Raw genomic sequence first — 18,031 nt, forward strand, 5'->3', positions numbered from 1 at the left:
ACAATCCTCCTGCCTCAGCTCCCAAGTAGCTGGGATTACAGGTATGTGCCAGCATGCCCAGCTCAGTTACATTTTTAAAAGAAAATTTTTAATAAAAAAGCATTTAATATAACCTTTTTCCTTCCAACAACTGAAAAATAAGTGAACAATTTGTTTCTGTGTTAAAAATCTTATTTTCCAAAAACATTCTATAAGTAAATGTTATGAGATTACAAAAAGCTTACTCTGTTAATTTATTACCTGCCTGAGATGACTTCAGGTGCTGCATAATTTGGAGATCCACAACTAGTTCGTAGAAACTCTCCATCTGACATCATATTAGATAATCCTGAAAATAAAAACAATGTTTACTTACGGCTAGATATTTTAGATATAAATAAAAACATGATAAAAAAGTGTTTAACACTCCACAAATCATATTTTTTAGTAAAGCAGTGAAAAGTACTTCTTAGATTTAAAAGAGATCATTTCATAGTGCTTATACAAAAGCTAAAGAACATCATGTATATGACTGGAGTTAAATTACCTTTCTAAATAAACTGCTTACTTTACAAATGAGGTTATTCTAAATTATTTTAACTTTTCCAAAAATAAAATCATCAAAATATTATTTACTTCTGCAATTCAAAGAATAAAATGGATGCTACTATGCTTTAAAAAATCCTTCCTGGCTGGGGATTTAGCTCAGTGGTTCCACTGCCTGCCTCCCAAGTGCAAGGTCCCGAGTTCGATCCCCAGTACCAAAAAAAATAAAATAAAATAAAAAAGCCTTTCTAGCTGGGTGTGGTAGTACACGCCTGTAATCCCACCACTTGGGAGGCTGAGGCAGGATTGCTAGGAGTTCAAGGCCAGCCTGAACTGCATAACAAGGCCTTGTCTCAAAAAACCAAACAATATGGGCCGGGGATTTAGCTCAGTGGTTCCACCACCTGCCTCACAAGCACAAGGTCCCGAGTTCAATCCTCCGTCCTCAGTACCAAAATAAATAAATAAATAATCTAAAAAATCAGTAAATCAAAAGCTCCAATTCATAAGCAGGTTACTTTTCTGAGGTTTTTAATCTGGAAAGATTTAACATAATAAAAATCTATTGATCCAAAAATCTAGCTGAACTACAGTACTAAAAGAGTTTCATTATTTAGAGAAGAAAGAGAAATAGTGAAACTAGTTTTCCTAGTTTAAAGACAAACTATAGAAAAACATTGAAATCAGCAAGGCTGAACTCTGGTACCTTCACACCTCTTTTTCCTTAAGATCTCCCATTCTACTCTTTTCCAGTTACATGTGGGCATGTTTATCATAGAAAGTCTTTGGAGCATAAAAAACAGATTTTACCTTGTCTTTACCGTGATGAAACGCCCATTCTTTCATTAAGTTGTTAGATATTACACTAGGACTCATGGACCTCTCCACCAATCACAGAAGAACTGTAAAACTTTTCAAAGATGTATGCAAATTTTCATGTAGCTCTGTTTATATGCTCTCATTAGGAAAATACCTTCACATTTTCAAAAGAGTTTGGGACTCCTCCCCAACCCTCTAACACTGACCTTTGGCAAAAAAAAAAAAAAAAAAAACCAAAGTGAAGTATCATTCCTCAGGAAGAATTGCAGATCAAATGGATTTTTTTTGTTTTTTTTTTATCTGTACATGTTTCAGATCATAATGATCACACTCCTTGTGGAAGCTGGTCCACATACATAGCACATCTTAATTCTTTTTTCATCTCCCTCCCTCCATTTCTTGGTTTCTTATATAAGAAAAACAATTTGATATTTAAGCTTGTGTCTGATTTATTTCACTTAACATTAAGGTCTCAAAGTGCATCTATTTTCCTACAAATGACTCAAGTCTACCTTATTTAAAGCAGAATAGTGCTCCATTGTGTGTAAATACCACATTTTCCTTATCCATTCAGCTGTTGGTGGACATACAGACTGCTTCTCAATTTAGCTATAATGACTTATGCTGCTATAAACATGGGTATGCATGGATCACTGTGAGATGATGTACCTCTTTCCGGAAGATATCTAGAAGGGAAACATCTGGGTCGAATGGAATTCCTAGTTTTTGTTTTTTGATGAATTTCCATACCGATTTCTGTAATGGCTATGTTAGTTACATTCTCACCAAAAATGTAGAAGGATTCCTTTTTCCCCTCAGCTTCCCTGGCATTTGTTATTATCTGATTTCCTTATTTCTGGAATAAGATGAAATTTCAATGTTGTTTTAATTTGTGTTTTAATGACCAGAGATGGTGAACATTTTTTCATGTATTATTGGGCATCTGCATTTATTCTGAGAAGTGTCTATTCATTTCAGTTGTCCATTTTATAACTGGGTCTTTTATTTTGGAGGGGGGTTCTAATTTTTTTGAGTTCTTTATATATTCTAGATATTAGTCCTAGGCCTCTACCTAGTTTTCTAGAAGTATCTGCATTTTACAAGTATAAAGGAATAGAGCAAGCTGGTGTGGAAACCACAACTAACTCCTTTTCATGGTATAGGATTTACAAAGTTGAAATTGAAAGTTTTTAGCACTATAAGAATTGTTGCTGGCAGACTTCAAAAGGTAGCTATATAACTCTGAACAACCCTAGAGTGACATACCAAAATCAGCTATCTTGGCATTCATCTGTGCATCCAATAGCACATTCTCTGGTTTTAGGTCTCGATGAACAACCATATGCCTATGACAATAATCCACAGCAGATAAAATCTGCTGGAACAGCCTCCTGGCTTCCATCTCTTCAACCTATCAAGTATAAAAGAAATTGGATTAGGAACATCTGGGAGATCTACTTAACAAGAGTTTTAGTTTTATAATCAGTCTAAATATAACTAAGCAAGCTACTTAGAATTCTCAACAAATCAGAGAAAACAAACCAACCAAAACCTTGTCAAAGCTTATTATGCCACTGGACAGGTTTTGCTTTGTTGCAAGGGAATAATGTTTAATTTTCAATTAATATTATAAATGTACACAATGTTTTAGTAAATTATAAGACAAACTAAATCAGAAGTTATGTGAAAGTCCCAAGGAAATAACTCCAAGTGTCAACATAATTTTATAGACTTAAAAGTGTAAGAATCATTTGGAAATTAAGTGGAATATATTTCCCCAAATCAGAATTTTGACTTTGGCTGAGGGTTATTTTAAAGAAAGGAAATTTGTCTAATACTCTATATGTTTAGTTGGGCCTTATTATAAAAGCAACTCAAACTTGAAGATATCTTTGTGGTTGGCTATTTCCCAATATATGCCTCTTTTCTGACGTAGACTAAATAATACATCACTCACCCGTCCATGTTTACAGATGTAGTCAAATAATTCACCTCCAGACACATACTCCATTACCATAAAAAAGTCTGTTGGAGTGCTGATTACCTGGTATCTTTTTTGTAAAAATAAAATAAAATAAAGGTTAATAATAAATGTTACTTCCACCAAATCAAACTAGTATATCTATTCTTGCTACAACTGCGTATTCTAGTAATTTACAATATTTAAGATGGCAACAAATTTTATGCTAATATAACACAAAAGTATTCTAACTCATGAGGTTCACATACTACCCTTCACTGTCCTCCTTCAGATTTTTTAAATCCTTCATTCTTCAACAACAGAATTAAGCATTAATTTTTCCATTTAAACAAAAATTTGTTCACAGTCAATAGATACAAGGTATCATCTATTTAAATATAAACAGGAAATATTCTTGTACAAGTAAAAGATATCAGAGAGAAGCACACAATCAGCAAAATCCAGAAAGTGGACAAATGACTCTTTCTTCAAGAAATGAAATCCAAGAAAAAAGGGAAAGGGGAAGCTATATGTTAAAAGCAATCCAAGCCAGGCAAACAGCAACAGGAAATTAATACAATGACAGGAGTAAGTCAATACCTATCAATTATAACTACCTAGCAATGTAAATGGACTCAACTTGCTAATCAAAAGATACAGATTAGCAGAATGGATCCAGAAACAAAACCCAAAGGCATGCTGTATGCTCAGAAACACATTTACCACAAAAAGAAATTCATAGAATAAAAATCAAAGGATGGAAAACAATATTCCACCCAACAGTAAGCCAAAAATAAGCAGAAGTAGCTATCCTATCAGACGAAGTGAACTTTAAACTAAAGCTGATCAAAAGAAGCAAAGGACATTACATATTGGTTAATGGAACTACATATTCAATAGGAAAAGATAACAATTATAAACATATATGCACCAAACCATGGTGCACCCAACTTTACAAAACAAACTCTAATGGACATAAAAGATCAAATAAACATCAATAAAATTATACTGGGGGATCTCAATACCCCACTATCACAAAAGACTGATCAACTAAACAAAAAAATCAACAAATATCAGAGTTGAATCAAATCTTCAAACAAATGGAGTTTTAATATATATTTTATTATACATATATATATACACACTAATATGCTAACAGCTACATATTAATATACTAACATATACAGAATGTTTCACCCAATAATAGTATACACATTCTTTTGTCCACATATGCCCAAAACATATATGCCAAACAATTGCAGAACTCAGAAGAAATGGAGAGATTCCTAGATATATACGAACTGCCAAAACTAAACCGAGAAGACTTAAAATTCTTGAACCCAATAACAAAGAACAAAATTGAAGCAGAATTTTTTAAAACACCAATCAAGAAAAGTACCTGATGGATTCACAGCCAAATTCTACACAAACTTCAGGGAAGATCTAACAACCAAAATTCCTCAAACTTTTTAATGAAATTGAGAGGGAAGGTGTACTTCCAAAAATCATTCTTGGAAGCTAACATCCTGATTACAAAACAAAGATTCAACCAAAAAAGAGAACTATAGGCCAATTTCTCTAATGAACATAGATGCAAAAATCCTTAAAAAGATCCTGGCAAATGTGACAAATCATTAGAAATATCATGGACCATGACCACATAGGTTTCATCCCAGGGGTGCAAGGACGGCTTACACATGCAAATCAATAAATTAATTCACCAAATAAAGGACAAAAATCACATGATCATTTCAATAGATGCCGAAAACACTTTTGACAAAATCCAACATCCATTTAAACACATGCAAATCAATAAATTAATTCACCAAATAAAGGACAAAAATCACATGATCATTTCAACAGATACAGAAAACCCTTTTAACAAAATCCGACATCCATTAAAACTCTGAAGAAAATAGGTATAGAAGGTCTTTATCTCAACATGATAAAAGCCAGTCACGACCATCTACTGCCAACATCATTTAAAGCTTTCCCTCTAAAATCAGGAAGAAGACAAAGATGCCCATTATCACCACTCCTGTTCCACCTGGTCCTCCAAACATTAGCCAGATCAATCAAACAAGACAAATAAAAGCGGTATGTATAAGGAAAGGACTAAGTCAAAGTATTTGCAGAAGACATGATCTTTCACTTATAAGACTCAAAAAACTCCACCAAAAGACTCCTAAAATTGATAGTCAAATTCAGCAGTGTAGCAGGATACAAAATAAATACACAAAAATCAACAGCATTCCTATACACAAACAATGAACTCACTGAAAAAGAAATTAAGAAAACAATGCCATTCACAACAGAATCCTTATTAACGTAAGGAAGCAAAAGATCTATACAATGAAAATTACACCAAACTGAAAAAAGGAAATGGAGGAGGACATCAGAAAATAGAAAAATATCCCGTTCCTAGATAGGCAGGACTAACATAATCAAAACAGCTGTACTTCCAAAACTGATGTACAGATTTAATGCAATCCCAATCAAAATACCAATGTCATTTCTCACAGATCTAGAGAAAACAATCCTAAGATTTATATCAAATTAGAAGAGACCCCGAATAGCAAAAGTAGTCCTGAATAACAAAAACAAAGCAGGTGGCATCACAATCCCAGACTTAAAGTTATACTGTGAAGCTATAGTGATGAAAACAGCATGGTACTGGCACAAAAACAGGCATGTGCATCAACAGAACAGAACAGAGGAAGCAGAAACAACCTTAGGTCCATTCAGCTATTTGATCTTTGACAGAGGAGCCAAAAACACACTGGTGGAAAGAGAGCCTCTTTATATCAATAAATGGTGCTAGAAAAATTGGACATCTGTACATATGCAGATTTTTAGACCCATATATCTCACCATGTACTAAACTACAATCAGAATGGATCAAAGATCTAAATGTTAAAACAGAAACAATCTGCTGGAAGACAAAATATGTACAACTCTTAAAGACATAGGCACAGACAAGGACTTTCCGAACAGAACCCCAATGACACAAGAAGTTGATACCAAGAACCAACAAATGGGATCTATCAATTAAAATGCTTCTGCACAGCAAAGGAAACAATGCAGAGAGCGAAGAGACAATGGAACTGGCAGCAGAGGGAGATGTAGATAATGTTTTCCAAGGAGATGTAGAGGTAATAAAAGAAGTACATCAAGCAAAAGAATATGTTAACCTGACAGTCAGTGCAAAGTGAATAGATTCGGAGGACACTTAGGAAAAAGTGCCACAGAACTTAATTCATTATAGTAAGGGATGAGGGAAAAGGAGCAACAAGATTATGCTTAAACGTTGAGTTTAGGAAATTGCATGACTGATATTTTCAATCATGAAAAGAAAAAAGAACAGAAAAAAAGAATAAATCCGAAAAAAGTTCAATTTAGTTCCAAATTTCAGATGATTCTGTACTTGAGAATAGAAACATCCAATAAATACTTCAATAAATGTCTCAGAATTCAGGAAAATAAAGGGGAGTAGAAATACAGATTTGTGCTTCCTTTTTGAATAAAGACAACTAATTATGATGATAGTAATGAAATCACCCAAAGAGGGTTCACTGAGAAAATTACACTAGTTCAGTATGCTAAAATAATGTATTTAATGGAAAGGAAGATAGAGAGGGGCCCTGCATTAGTCAGCTTTCCCACTGCTGGAACATAACACTTGATATCCACCACTTAAAGCAGGGGCTTAATTTGGCTTATCCTTTCAAAGGATTCAGTCCATAGCTTCACAAGAAGGCTGTAGAAGAGCAAAGCTGCTCAGTTCATGGCGGCCTGTAAGCACAGCAATATAATGTCATCACAGAAGAAAGGACCAGGGACGAGATATAGACCCCAAAATCACATCTCCATAACTTACCCAGACATACCCAGAACTGTGCTTTACCAATCCCCCAGGTAGCTCCCAAGCAAATCAAGTTGACAGTTGAGCTTAACTGTTACAGGGCAACAAGAGAATGTTTTAAGAGGCAAAATGAAAAACGAAAACCAGAAGACTGGAGTCATAGAAGCCTAGGAACTACAACACTAAAGTTGCTAAAGAACTGTCTATAGGTTAATAAGACTAAGACTAAAATAAGAAGTCAGGCAAAAAACATCTCATCCAAACTGGAAAGTACTCATTTTCTGACCAATTAAAATCATTTTTCCTAAGAACTATGGGCGGGGGGGGGGGGGGGAGACAGGGAGACGGGGACAAAAATCAACTCAACAAATTCTAGTCTGTGGCAAAGTTTTCATTTTTCTTTAAATTCTATTTGCTCCTTTTAATATTTCACTGATGAGTTTTAGGCTGAAATAAACATATATTTTTTTTCAATCTGAATTAACACAAAAATCATTCAGTAAATATCCATTACTTTGGTATTCAAACTCTATGGCTAATTCTAGAGACCTATTTTCAACAAGAGAACTATTTTTGGCAGTTAGTTAAGACTGCATAAAGGAAGCAAAGCCACTCCAAGAATCAGGCTTCTCCCCTTGTTTAAATCACTAACTCTTTTAGAGGCTATGTCAATAAGCATGTCCAGGAGCAAGAATACATGAACACCTTTTTTAAAAAATTATAATTCAGAGCCACATTTTAAAAGGTGTGATGTGGTTAAAGGAATTAAAGCTCAAGGCTTAAAGCCAGAACTATTTTAAACACTAAATCCACCTCTGCCAATTACTTTCTGACCAACTCTGAGAATGTTCTATAACTCCTCCAGAAAACATAAGTAGCAAATAATCAAATAAGTGTAAATAAAAATGAGAGTCAAACAAAAATTAGTAGTTATAGAAATGAAGAAACAATGAAAAATATGACATAAAAATAAGATTTAAATCTCCATGACAATTGCAACTGCTTATTGTCCTATAACCTTTGTTTTCAGGAACAGAATAGGAACTGGGACACATATTCTCAATGGAGTCTTCCAGGGATAGCATTTGAACAGCAAAAAGGTCAAGGCATAAGGCAAACACAGGTACCTCTTCCTTCTGCAAGCCCACTTGGGCATATGCTACTTTGAGTCTGGCCATTTCAGCTTTCTCCTTTCACAAAAAATAGTCACTCAATGAAAAACAAAGAGATTTAGCTTAGAAGTCACTCAGTAACTAAGACATTACCAACATGGAGACAAGTCAGATAGGAAATTTCTGTTCACTGAAAACCATCCAGAATCATGAAAGAAAACTGGAATCAGCTCACAGGTTGCTAATTCCTGCTTTTGAGCCAATGTTCATCAAATACTAGGTATTTTACTAATGTCAACACATTTAATACTTAAATGACACAATGAAACATACCATTTTAAAGTTAAAAAAAACAGGAGAGGTGGGTCACCAAGCTTATAGGTGGTATTTTTACAATAATCTTTAAAAATTATGACAACACATGCTGGTAATACTAGCTACCTGGAAGGCTGTGGCAGAAGGACTGCCAAATTCAAATACAGTCTGGGCAATTTAGTGAGACTGCCTCAAAATAGAAAGAAAATAAGGGCTGGGGATGTAGCTTAGTGGTACAGTGAGGGCCTGGATTTAATTCATTTCTCTCTCTCTCTCTCTCTCTCTCACACACACACACACACACACACACACACACACACACACACACACACAACCCTACACACCCCTACCTATCTTCCTATCTTTACGTACAAATTCTGGAATCATCTAACATACAGGTCCTAGATACTATCAAATACTGCCATTCAAGTCAGTAGCCTCACTTTTAATATTTATGATTGAGTGAACTTCTAAGTAAAGATTCAGAGGCCAAGTTTGCAACAAGAGAACTATTTTTGGCAGCTAGTCAACACTACATAAAACAAGCAAAGCCACTCTAAGCATGAGGCCTCCTTCTCTGTTTAAATCACTCTATTACAAGTTATATTAATGTTTGTTCAGTAGCAAGAATACACAGTACCATTTTTGTAATTCAGATCTACAATTAAAGAGGCAATGTGGCCCAAAGTATATAGTATAAATAATATATTTTATATAGTATATAAAAATATTTTTTTATTTTGAAAAAAGGTCTCAGTGGCCCAGGTTGGACTAGAAGAACCTCATGCCTTAGCCTCCAGGGCAGCTGGGATGACAAGTATGTGCCACGCTGCCTGGACTGAATGTCATTTTGTTTTACTTGCATTTAAATTTTAACCTTATTTTGGCTTCATAATTGTTTTGAAACTACACACATATGGGGTTTATACCTAGTTCTTTGTTTCTACACATTTAAATAATGGTAAATTTGGGGGGGGTAGTAATGGAAAATTTTTTTTTAATTAAGTTAAAATCAAGGATGCACAAATTTACTTTTCCTTTGAAAGAGATTTATGGAACTCAGTTTTGAGACTCCCAGAATACAGATTGATAGCAGGGTATTCAAGTGCCAGCCAGGGAACTAAACTGCCAGCTGTGCAACTTACTAGCTATATATCACCTTGGACAAGCTGAGATGTTCACTAGCTATTCAGTCTCCTTGTCCATAAAATATGACTATCTTATATCGGGTTATCATGAGGATAACATGAGGCCACATAGATATAATGTTCAGCAGTTTCTTGCCTCTATCAGGTACTCAGTAACTACAATTAATATTTATAAAACTGTACTAAACTTTACAATTAAAAATAATTTTCAGGGCTGGGGATTTAGCTCAGTGGTTTCGCCGCCTGCCTCGCAAGCACAAGGTCCCAAGTTCAATCCCCGGTACCCCCCCCCCAAAAAAATTCAGTGCCTAAAGATGTTACATTTTCTCAATGAACATTAAACTGTAACTTCAAACAATTTAAAAGAATAATTCTGCATATTTACTATATAAATTTTTACGGGTTTAAACATATATTTTATGTGTTTATCTTTTATTTAGTTACCTTATTTAGTTCTCTTAGTATTTCCTTATCTTTAAAGTTTATAATTATTCCCAAAATAATTCATTTGCTTTCCTAAAAATTGTACTTACTGGCAATTACAGAATTATTGGCAGTTCTGCAAATTATATACCATGGTAGATAATCTTTAACAATTACTTTCTGCTTTCCAAAAACAAAATATACTGGTATGTTAGTGGAAAGTGACTAAAAAAAATTATAAAAATGAACCAACTTAGGAATATCCAATGTCTATGTGACCTCTAAAGTACAGACTAAAGAGTCAACTTTCAAGGCTGCATTTATCACCTGAACGCAATACCAATTTGGAAACTATGACCTTTAATTCTAAATCAAGAGTGTGCAAAGAAGTATTATTTCATCAATTAAATAAATATGAAAAAGTAATATTTCTGTAAGGATAACTCAAGATAAGTATCTGTAAAATTCTATTAAAATATTTCAAGACAGTTTTCTGATAATCAGGTATAAAATACTTACAGTTTGATAATATGAGGATGACGAAAGAGTTTCAGATTCTGAATTTCTCGTTTTATTTTTCCAACAACATCTAAACTGCGAATCTTCTGTCTATTTAATATTTTAACTGCCACTTTATGACCTGTCAATTGATGTTCTCCAACTAAAGAAAAGAAAAAGCGGAAATGTGCTGTCATGTCAGCATAGTCATCACTCAGGCCTCCTCCCTCTGTGCCCTAGACTTGTTGGCACAGTTAAGCCACGCCTGCATCATCTGCTGCACAGAGCTGAAGCTCTGGCACCGTGGCTTCTAGGTGAGCAGTGTTCCTCAAGAGCAGTTTAGACACCACACCCTGGTCAGCTCTCTTCCTCAGTATTGCAGAGAATTGGACTATACATCCGTGGAAAGATCTATGGAATGCTATTCTCCTACATAAAAATATAATCAACTTCAGAACAACTTTTAAACAGAATAGAAGCTACTATATTTTCTCCTTATTTCTCCTCTTCTGCTTAAATCTATTTATTATAGAAAAATAAATTGCTGTAACAAATTAAAAATCTAGAATTAGTTTCATTAGTCTCATCAGAAAATTCACGTGGCCCTTTTTTCGCTTTTTCCATAAAGCCATGTTAAATTAAACAATATGCTTTTTTCATATAATATATTCATTTTATCCACACTATGGAGATAACCCTTGAATACCGCTCAGATGAAAAGAATCCCTCAATTAGCAAACAAACTTGTCGGCCATCTCTCTGATTTCCCTCAATTCCTAAAGCTTCCCTATTCTCCTCAAAATCCATACCTTGACTCCTTTCAGCACACAAACTCCCTTTTTCTCTCTTTGGGTAAAATGAAGTTATTAAGAGTGCTCTCCTGTATTAAAGGCTTCTATGCCACCTTTCTTTCCTCCAGCTGCAGAGACTTGTGTTCCTCCTTCTGCTCAAGGCCAGTCCCATCAACTAGTATCCTTGAACCTAACCCTAGAAGGGGTACTTTTCATCATATTTCACATTTTTCTTCCCAAATACCTTTTTTTCCTCAGCCTATCAACACTTCCCTCAAAAATCTTCCATGTATCCAGTATCCTCCTTTAGTTTCCAACATTTGTCTCATAAAATTTCTCAAAACAGTAGTCTATACTTATTTTCTTCCCTTCCTCGCTCATTACCATTCTGAAATTCATTGTCATCAGGACTCTGCCTCCATTCACCTACTGAAAATAAAGGGTCACAAAAGATCTTTCAGTATCAAACCATAGGTACTTTTCAGTTCTCAGATTAATATCCCACAAACACCTCAAATTCAACATGTTTAAAATTAAATTCAGCATTCATCTTCTCTTCCTCTGCCAAACTTGTGTCCTCTATTTCACTTCATGGTACATAATCTATGCTAGAAATAAAGTCAGCTGATGTCATCTAAGTATTTCTTGAAGTCAGACTTCACTCATTATGACAAAATAGTAATAACAATGAAAAGAACCAACAACTAATGATATTTAGCAAGTGTTCAATATACACTAAGCATTATTCTAAGTGCTAGTTGCTCTGCTCCCTCAATACAACAACTCTATGAATATTACTATCCTTCACTGTACGTGAGAAACCTGAGCACAGAGAAGGTAAACAGCTGGTCCAAGATTACATGGGTAAATGGTGGCACCACATGTGACCTAGAGCTGTCTGACTTTGGAACCAACATGTTTAATCACACAAGACAATAATGCCCAGTCAGAGTAATCCAAACATGAAATGACCAATTTAATAAGAACTGAGTTTCCTGTCGCACGAAGTTACTTTTATCTTAGTAACATTCTTAAGCAGTAAATTATCTCCCAAACTTTACTGAATCTTAAAGTTACTTTCACAGGACATACACAAATTGAGACAAACCAAGTTTAAGCGACCCAAATTCACTAAAATTCATTTACACGACTCCAAAAAATGATAAATTTCAGGGACCTGCTATTCAGTGAAAATAACTGAAACAGTTACTTGATGTCTGCGTAGTTTATTTCTCACCTTTGGGATTTTATAATACCTAAACAATTGTCTAACACGCAGGACCTAACAAGACATCTCTCTACAAATCCCTGATGGCTTCAAGGAAGGTCACCTCACTGTAATCCTCTTGTCAATATAATAGGGAAGAAGTCAACTCTTCCTATTTGATAAGTAAAATCACTATCTACTGTGATCTTCCCAGATCAAAGAAGAGAAAAGACTAACAGCCAAGCAGGTGGATCTTTTGCTTTGTTTTGTTTTTACTGTCACGTGGTTAAGCTGGAAAACAAGCAAATGAAAAAGTAAATGAATTCACTCAGAAAATGATATAATGGTAAAATATTACTTTTTCTATGAGATCTGAGGAAATAACTGATTTGTTTATCCTTATACATAAAGAAAATTTTCTCTGTGAAACACTGAAAAAGAAATGGTGTCTTCCTTAAAATGGTAAAGCATACTGATAAGCTAATTACATAACTGATGACAAGGGGTCAAATGAAATTAAGAGTTCCCCCTTTTTACTGAATTATACTAGCCTCTTTTGCCTAGTAATTCCCTAAGTGAATCAGTACTTAACCATAAGTCAAAAATATTTTTCATAATCACACTCCACCTGAAAACCAGATTTAAGAATAAAAACTTCATATATACTGACATGAACTTTATGTAAATTAAAGGGCTTACATTCATCAGTTTTATTCCTATTCATTTATTCAATCTAAAAACCTTTGCTAAATACGTTCTACCTGTGAGGGATATGTTGATTAGACACATGAAAAGATTTTTAATAGGCCTCCAAGTTTTAGTAGAGGAAAAAATAGCAGTGATGAAAGACCTGAAGTAAATTTTGTATGGTATTTAATCTGTCTAAAGACTATCAGGAATACTGTGTTTGTAAAGGGTAGATGAGAAAGAACATTATGAAAGTAATGAAGATGGACAGACTTGCCGTAATTTATTATGTATATAAGTAAACATCTTGATCAGCAGCCATTTTATAAGGGACAATGAAGGACATGCACCCAGTGAACAGCGATTTAATGAATGCCAGCTATGGTAAAAACTACTAATTATACTTATATTACACTCGGGATATAAGTGGTAAATGAAGTGGTTCTGTCACACTGGTATTTGTCCCCCAATATCCACTTGCACCTTTCATTCCCACATATGTCTCCAAATTACACCTGAGCAAACAGCTACTTAGATACACACTGCAACCTGGCATGTCTTGTAACTGGATGTGGCCATGTTCTGGCCAATAACATGTATTAGTCAGCTTTTGATCACCTTGACAAAATACCTGAGAGTAACAGTGTAGAGGAGAAATGGATTATTTTGGCTCAGGATTTCAGAGGTTTCAGTCAAAGGTAATCTGGCTCCATTGTATTTAGACCTGTACTGAGGCAGAAACATAATGGTGTAATGGTATGGCAGAGAAAGCTGCTCACCTCATGGCAGCCAGGAAGCAGAATGTGCCAGCAAGAAAGTCCCCAAGGGCACACCCCTATGACCAATGCCCTGTAACTGGGCCCCACATCCTAACCACCTATTCAGCTATAAACTCATCAACTGATGAAGTTAGAGCCCTTGTTGATGCAACCACTTCCTCAAAGCACATGAGCTAGCAACCAAGTCTTCAACACAAGGAATTTAGGGGAGATTTTAGATCCAAACCAAAACATGTAAGTAGAAATGTCCCTGGCAGCTTCCTCTTCATCCCTTCCTCCATCCCAAACCCTGAAACTTCAAAGCCACCATTCTGAACCCTTACTTTTGACTCTGCTAGGCATGACAAGTCTTATCAACTACCTGCTCAAACTTTTACAGGAGAGCCAAACGCTCCTTTCTTGTTTAAGCCCTCTTATTCTGAATGTCTGTCACCACTAATGAATCTAATACACTATTCAGAATACTTTAAAACTCCCTTCGAATTTCCCAAACTCAGATCATTCCTTGAATTAAAGAGCTCTTCACTAGTGGTCCATTTTAATATTCCTAAATTTTATTGAAAATATACAAAACACTGTAAAACTATGGAACTTTAGGGGGAAACGTTTACTTTCGCCTAAACTATGCTTTTTATAATTTTACATTTGGTAAGGTGGAGAACTGTCACACAAAAAGAACAGAACTGATTTATATCATTACAGAAGAGAAAATAGGGAGTGCAGTAACCAATTGAAATTCATTCAACAGTCACCTGTTCTATAAAGCCTCTCCCTCTTCACCACTCTAATCTATACTAAAAATTTTCTTTTTCTTTTTTTTTAAAGGTAACTACTAGTCCCTGTACATACTATTTCATGGGATGTATAACACTAACATTCACTTTATTCCAACTAATGTCTTGATATTAGATGGGAGGGGGTCAGAGGTCAGGTTCCTTCTCATCTTTGCCTATTTTCAGGGACACCACTGCTGGGAATAGTAGGCCAGAAAAATGGGGCACAGAATGGCTAAAATTTGATCAGGGTCACTTCACCAGTATGTGATAGAGCTGGGATGCAGACCTAGGCAGCATGTCTTCAGAATGCCTACTAGTAACTACACAGCCCAGGAATCAATCAGGAAGCTCAGCCATTTATCAAGATTATCATAAGATAAATTTCTGCAATGTAGTAGGTTGGATTAGATCGACTCAGATTTCCCTTTCAACTATAAGATCTCTAATTATATCCCCAAGGATCATTCCACACTGACGGGTATAAATCTTTTAAACCATTACCGCCTCTTGATGATTTCATTTGCCATTTGCTGGATGCTTTCTAGTTCTTACACATTTTTCTTAATGCACAAGGAGCAGAACTTTACACAACTGTATAATCCAAGTGTAAAAACACAATTGTTTTGCACAATGATAAAAGGATAAGTTTTCAAATTTCTAGTATCACTCGCAGATGAAATCCAGCATTTATCAGTCACATTATTCCTAACTTTATGAACCATAGTTTAGAACACTGTACTATCTATACATATTTCATATTAATCCAAATACCTCCTCACTCAAATATATCATATAAAATACTGTATCTATGAAACAAAGAAAAGCAATGATAAAAATTAAGTATTGACTAATTTAGACCTCATTTGTAGCCCTCTTAAGAACTGCCAAACTGTCCCTCTGCTGTAAAGGATACAAAAATACCACCTCTGGAAGTGTGCCAGGGAGGGAAACCTTTAACCCACAATAGTAATCTTCTTAATTTCACTGTTCTACCGGCCTAGTAGCTGTATGGACCATTTCCTACACCTCCATAGTCTCTGATCTGTACACAAAAAAATTCTTAAGCTATTTTTTTTTTGTACCTGAAATTTTTTTCTCTTTGAAATTGTGGCATTCACAGTATTGTTCTCCCAGGAAATTTTATAAAATCAAGTCTCTCATCGTATTTTTCCTTTATAGTAAAATCAAGCCTCTCACTGATTTACTGAACACAGCCAAAAGAAATTTCTTTAAATCTTCATATCTGGGATAATCTGGCATACCTGGGATGTTCTGGCTCAAAATTTAGGCCACAAAAATGTACATTAAAACTTTTAGGAAGGCTTCCAAGTGAATGCACGAAAGAGACTTCAAAAAGATCATCTCTTTACTTTATAATCCAAGTATTTTCCTGAAGTATGCACACCTTTCCTATAGTGATATCTAGTATAACTTGTAGTGAAGGGCACAAATTATGCTAGATGAATGAGTAACTTTCCACAAATCTGGGAAGAATGAGCAGCTGTCATGTCTACCTGTATGCACACAGGCTGAACATCTTGCATATATTTCATTTTAGGTTTATAAAACAACCTTGTGAGGAAATTTTATAGATGAAGAAACTCAGGTTTAAAGTAACTGAAAATGACTACAAGTAGACAAAATCAGTACTTCTATTCAGACAATTCTAAGGCACAGGTTCTTAATGATTATGCTACACTGCACCCCATGGTTACTCAACAAGTGATTTAATTCCTAATGTCTAAAATTATACTATTATGATAAAAGTATTATAGAATCTAAATACCACAAATAATAATTTGGGGGTGGAAAAAAGACATTCAGAATTCTAAGTTTAGAGTCTAGGGACACAGCTTTCTCGTTAGAGGGAGAATGTGGAGAAAAAGAAAATCTTATACATTGTCGGTGAAATCTTGTACAATGTATAACCACATTGTACAACCACTATAGAGAACAGTATGAAGGTTCCTCAAAAAACTAAAAACAGATCTACCAGATGATCCAGCTATCCCACTTCTGGGTATATATACAAAGAAAATGACATTAGCATACCAAAGAGATCCCTGCACACCCATTTTACTGAGGACCAATTATAATAATTAAGAAGTTGAATCAACTTAGGTGTCCATCAATGGATGACACAATGGATTAAAGAAAATCTCAAGTTCCACCCCAGCCTGGGCAATTTAGTGACTCAGTGAGACCCTGTTTCAAAATAAAAAATAACAAAAAGGAGCTCAGTGATAAGACCCTAGCTCCAATCCTTGGGGTGGGGGGTAAGACATGGGGATATACAAAGACAAAGACACAGAGTGAATGTAGAGAATTGAATTTTACTTGGTCATAAAAAAGAATGAAATCCTGCTATCTGAAGTAAAATGGATGGAACTGAATGACATTATGTTAAGTGAAATAAGCCAGACACAGAAATACAAGTACCACATGTTCTTTCTCATATGTGGAAGTAAAAAACTGCGACCTGAATGTAGAAGCATGATTGCTAGAGTTTGGGAAAGCCTACTAGAGGGTGAATAAAAGGAGACTGGATCTGATAGTCATACTGTTTGGGTGTTATCGAATTATCATAGTGATCTCCACTAATATGTACATGAATACATGCTAATTAAAAATAAAAAATAACGACAAAATCTGAAATGTGAGCAGAAAATGTATTTCTAAAAACTTGTATGTGTAATTTTAAATGTGTGATTTTTTTAAAATAAAAGAACTAGAAGACACATACATGAATGTTTAAAGCTGAATTATTCATAATACTCAAAGTAAAAAAAATTACTCAAATGTCCATTAATAACAGAACTAATAAATAATGGTATACCCTTAAGGTAATGGGAATGAACAAATTACAACCTTAGGCAACAATAGGGATAAATTTCCCAAACATAATCTCAGGTAAAAGAAAACAAACACAAACATGATTCTGTTTTTAAAAGTTCAAAAATCCCTGAAACTATCTGTGGGCAGGGGCTACCTTTGATGGGAGTGGAAGATGGAAACAGTACCAGATATTCCACAGGGAATCTCTGGAATCTGGTCATGTTCTATATGTCTGTTTTCATGGGTTTGTTCAGTCTGTATATATTGAAAATTTACATAAAAGTCACTTCTAAT

The 18,031-nt window shown here is 34.8% G+C and overlaps 1 protein-coding gene across 5 annotated transcripts in view; it reads right to left on the bottom strand.

Annotated features, from left to right (window-relative positions):
• Positions 1-18,031, bottom strand: part of Prkaa2 (protein kinase AMP-activated catalytic subunit alpha 2) — a 52,433-nt gene that overhangs the window by 20,656 nt on the left and 13,746 nt on the right. For 4 of the 5 annotated variants that reach the window (XM_004869629.3, XM_021248227.2, XM_087214482.1 and 1 more), the window contains exons 2-5: positions 10,684-10,825; positions 3,302-3,395; positions 2,611-2,755; positions 241-328 (exon numbers count right to left, since the gene is read on the bottom strand). In XM_004869629.3, the coding sequence (XP_004869686.1) occupies positions 241-328; positions 2,611-2,755; positions 3,302-3,395; positions 10,684-10,825 (469 nt within the window). Of the gene's footprint in view, positions 1-240; positions 329-1,335; positions 1,442-2,610; positions 2,756-3,301; positions 3,396-10,683; positions 10,826-18,031 lie in introns of those variants that run through there. The other variant, XM_087214483.1, reaches the window with a different exon arrangement.

The sequence above is a fragment of the Heterocephalus glaber genome, unplaced genomic scaffold (assembly GCF_053883595.1).
Source record: "Heterocephalus glaber isolate CG9 unplaced genomic scaffold, H.glaber_assembly_v1.0 deba00001447, whole genome shotgun sequence".
NCBI lineage: Eukaryota > Metazoa > Chordata > Mammalia > Rodentia > Bathyergidae > Heterocephalus > Heterocephalus glaber.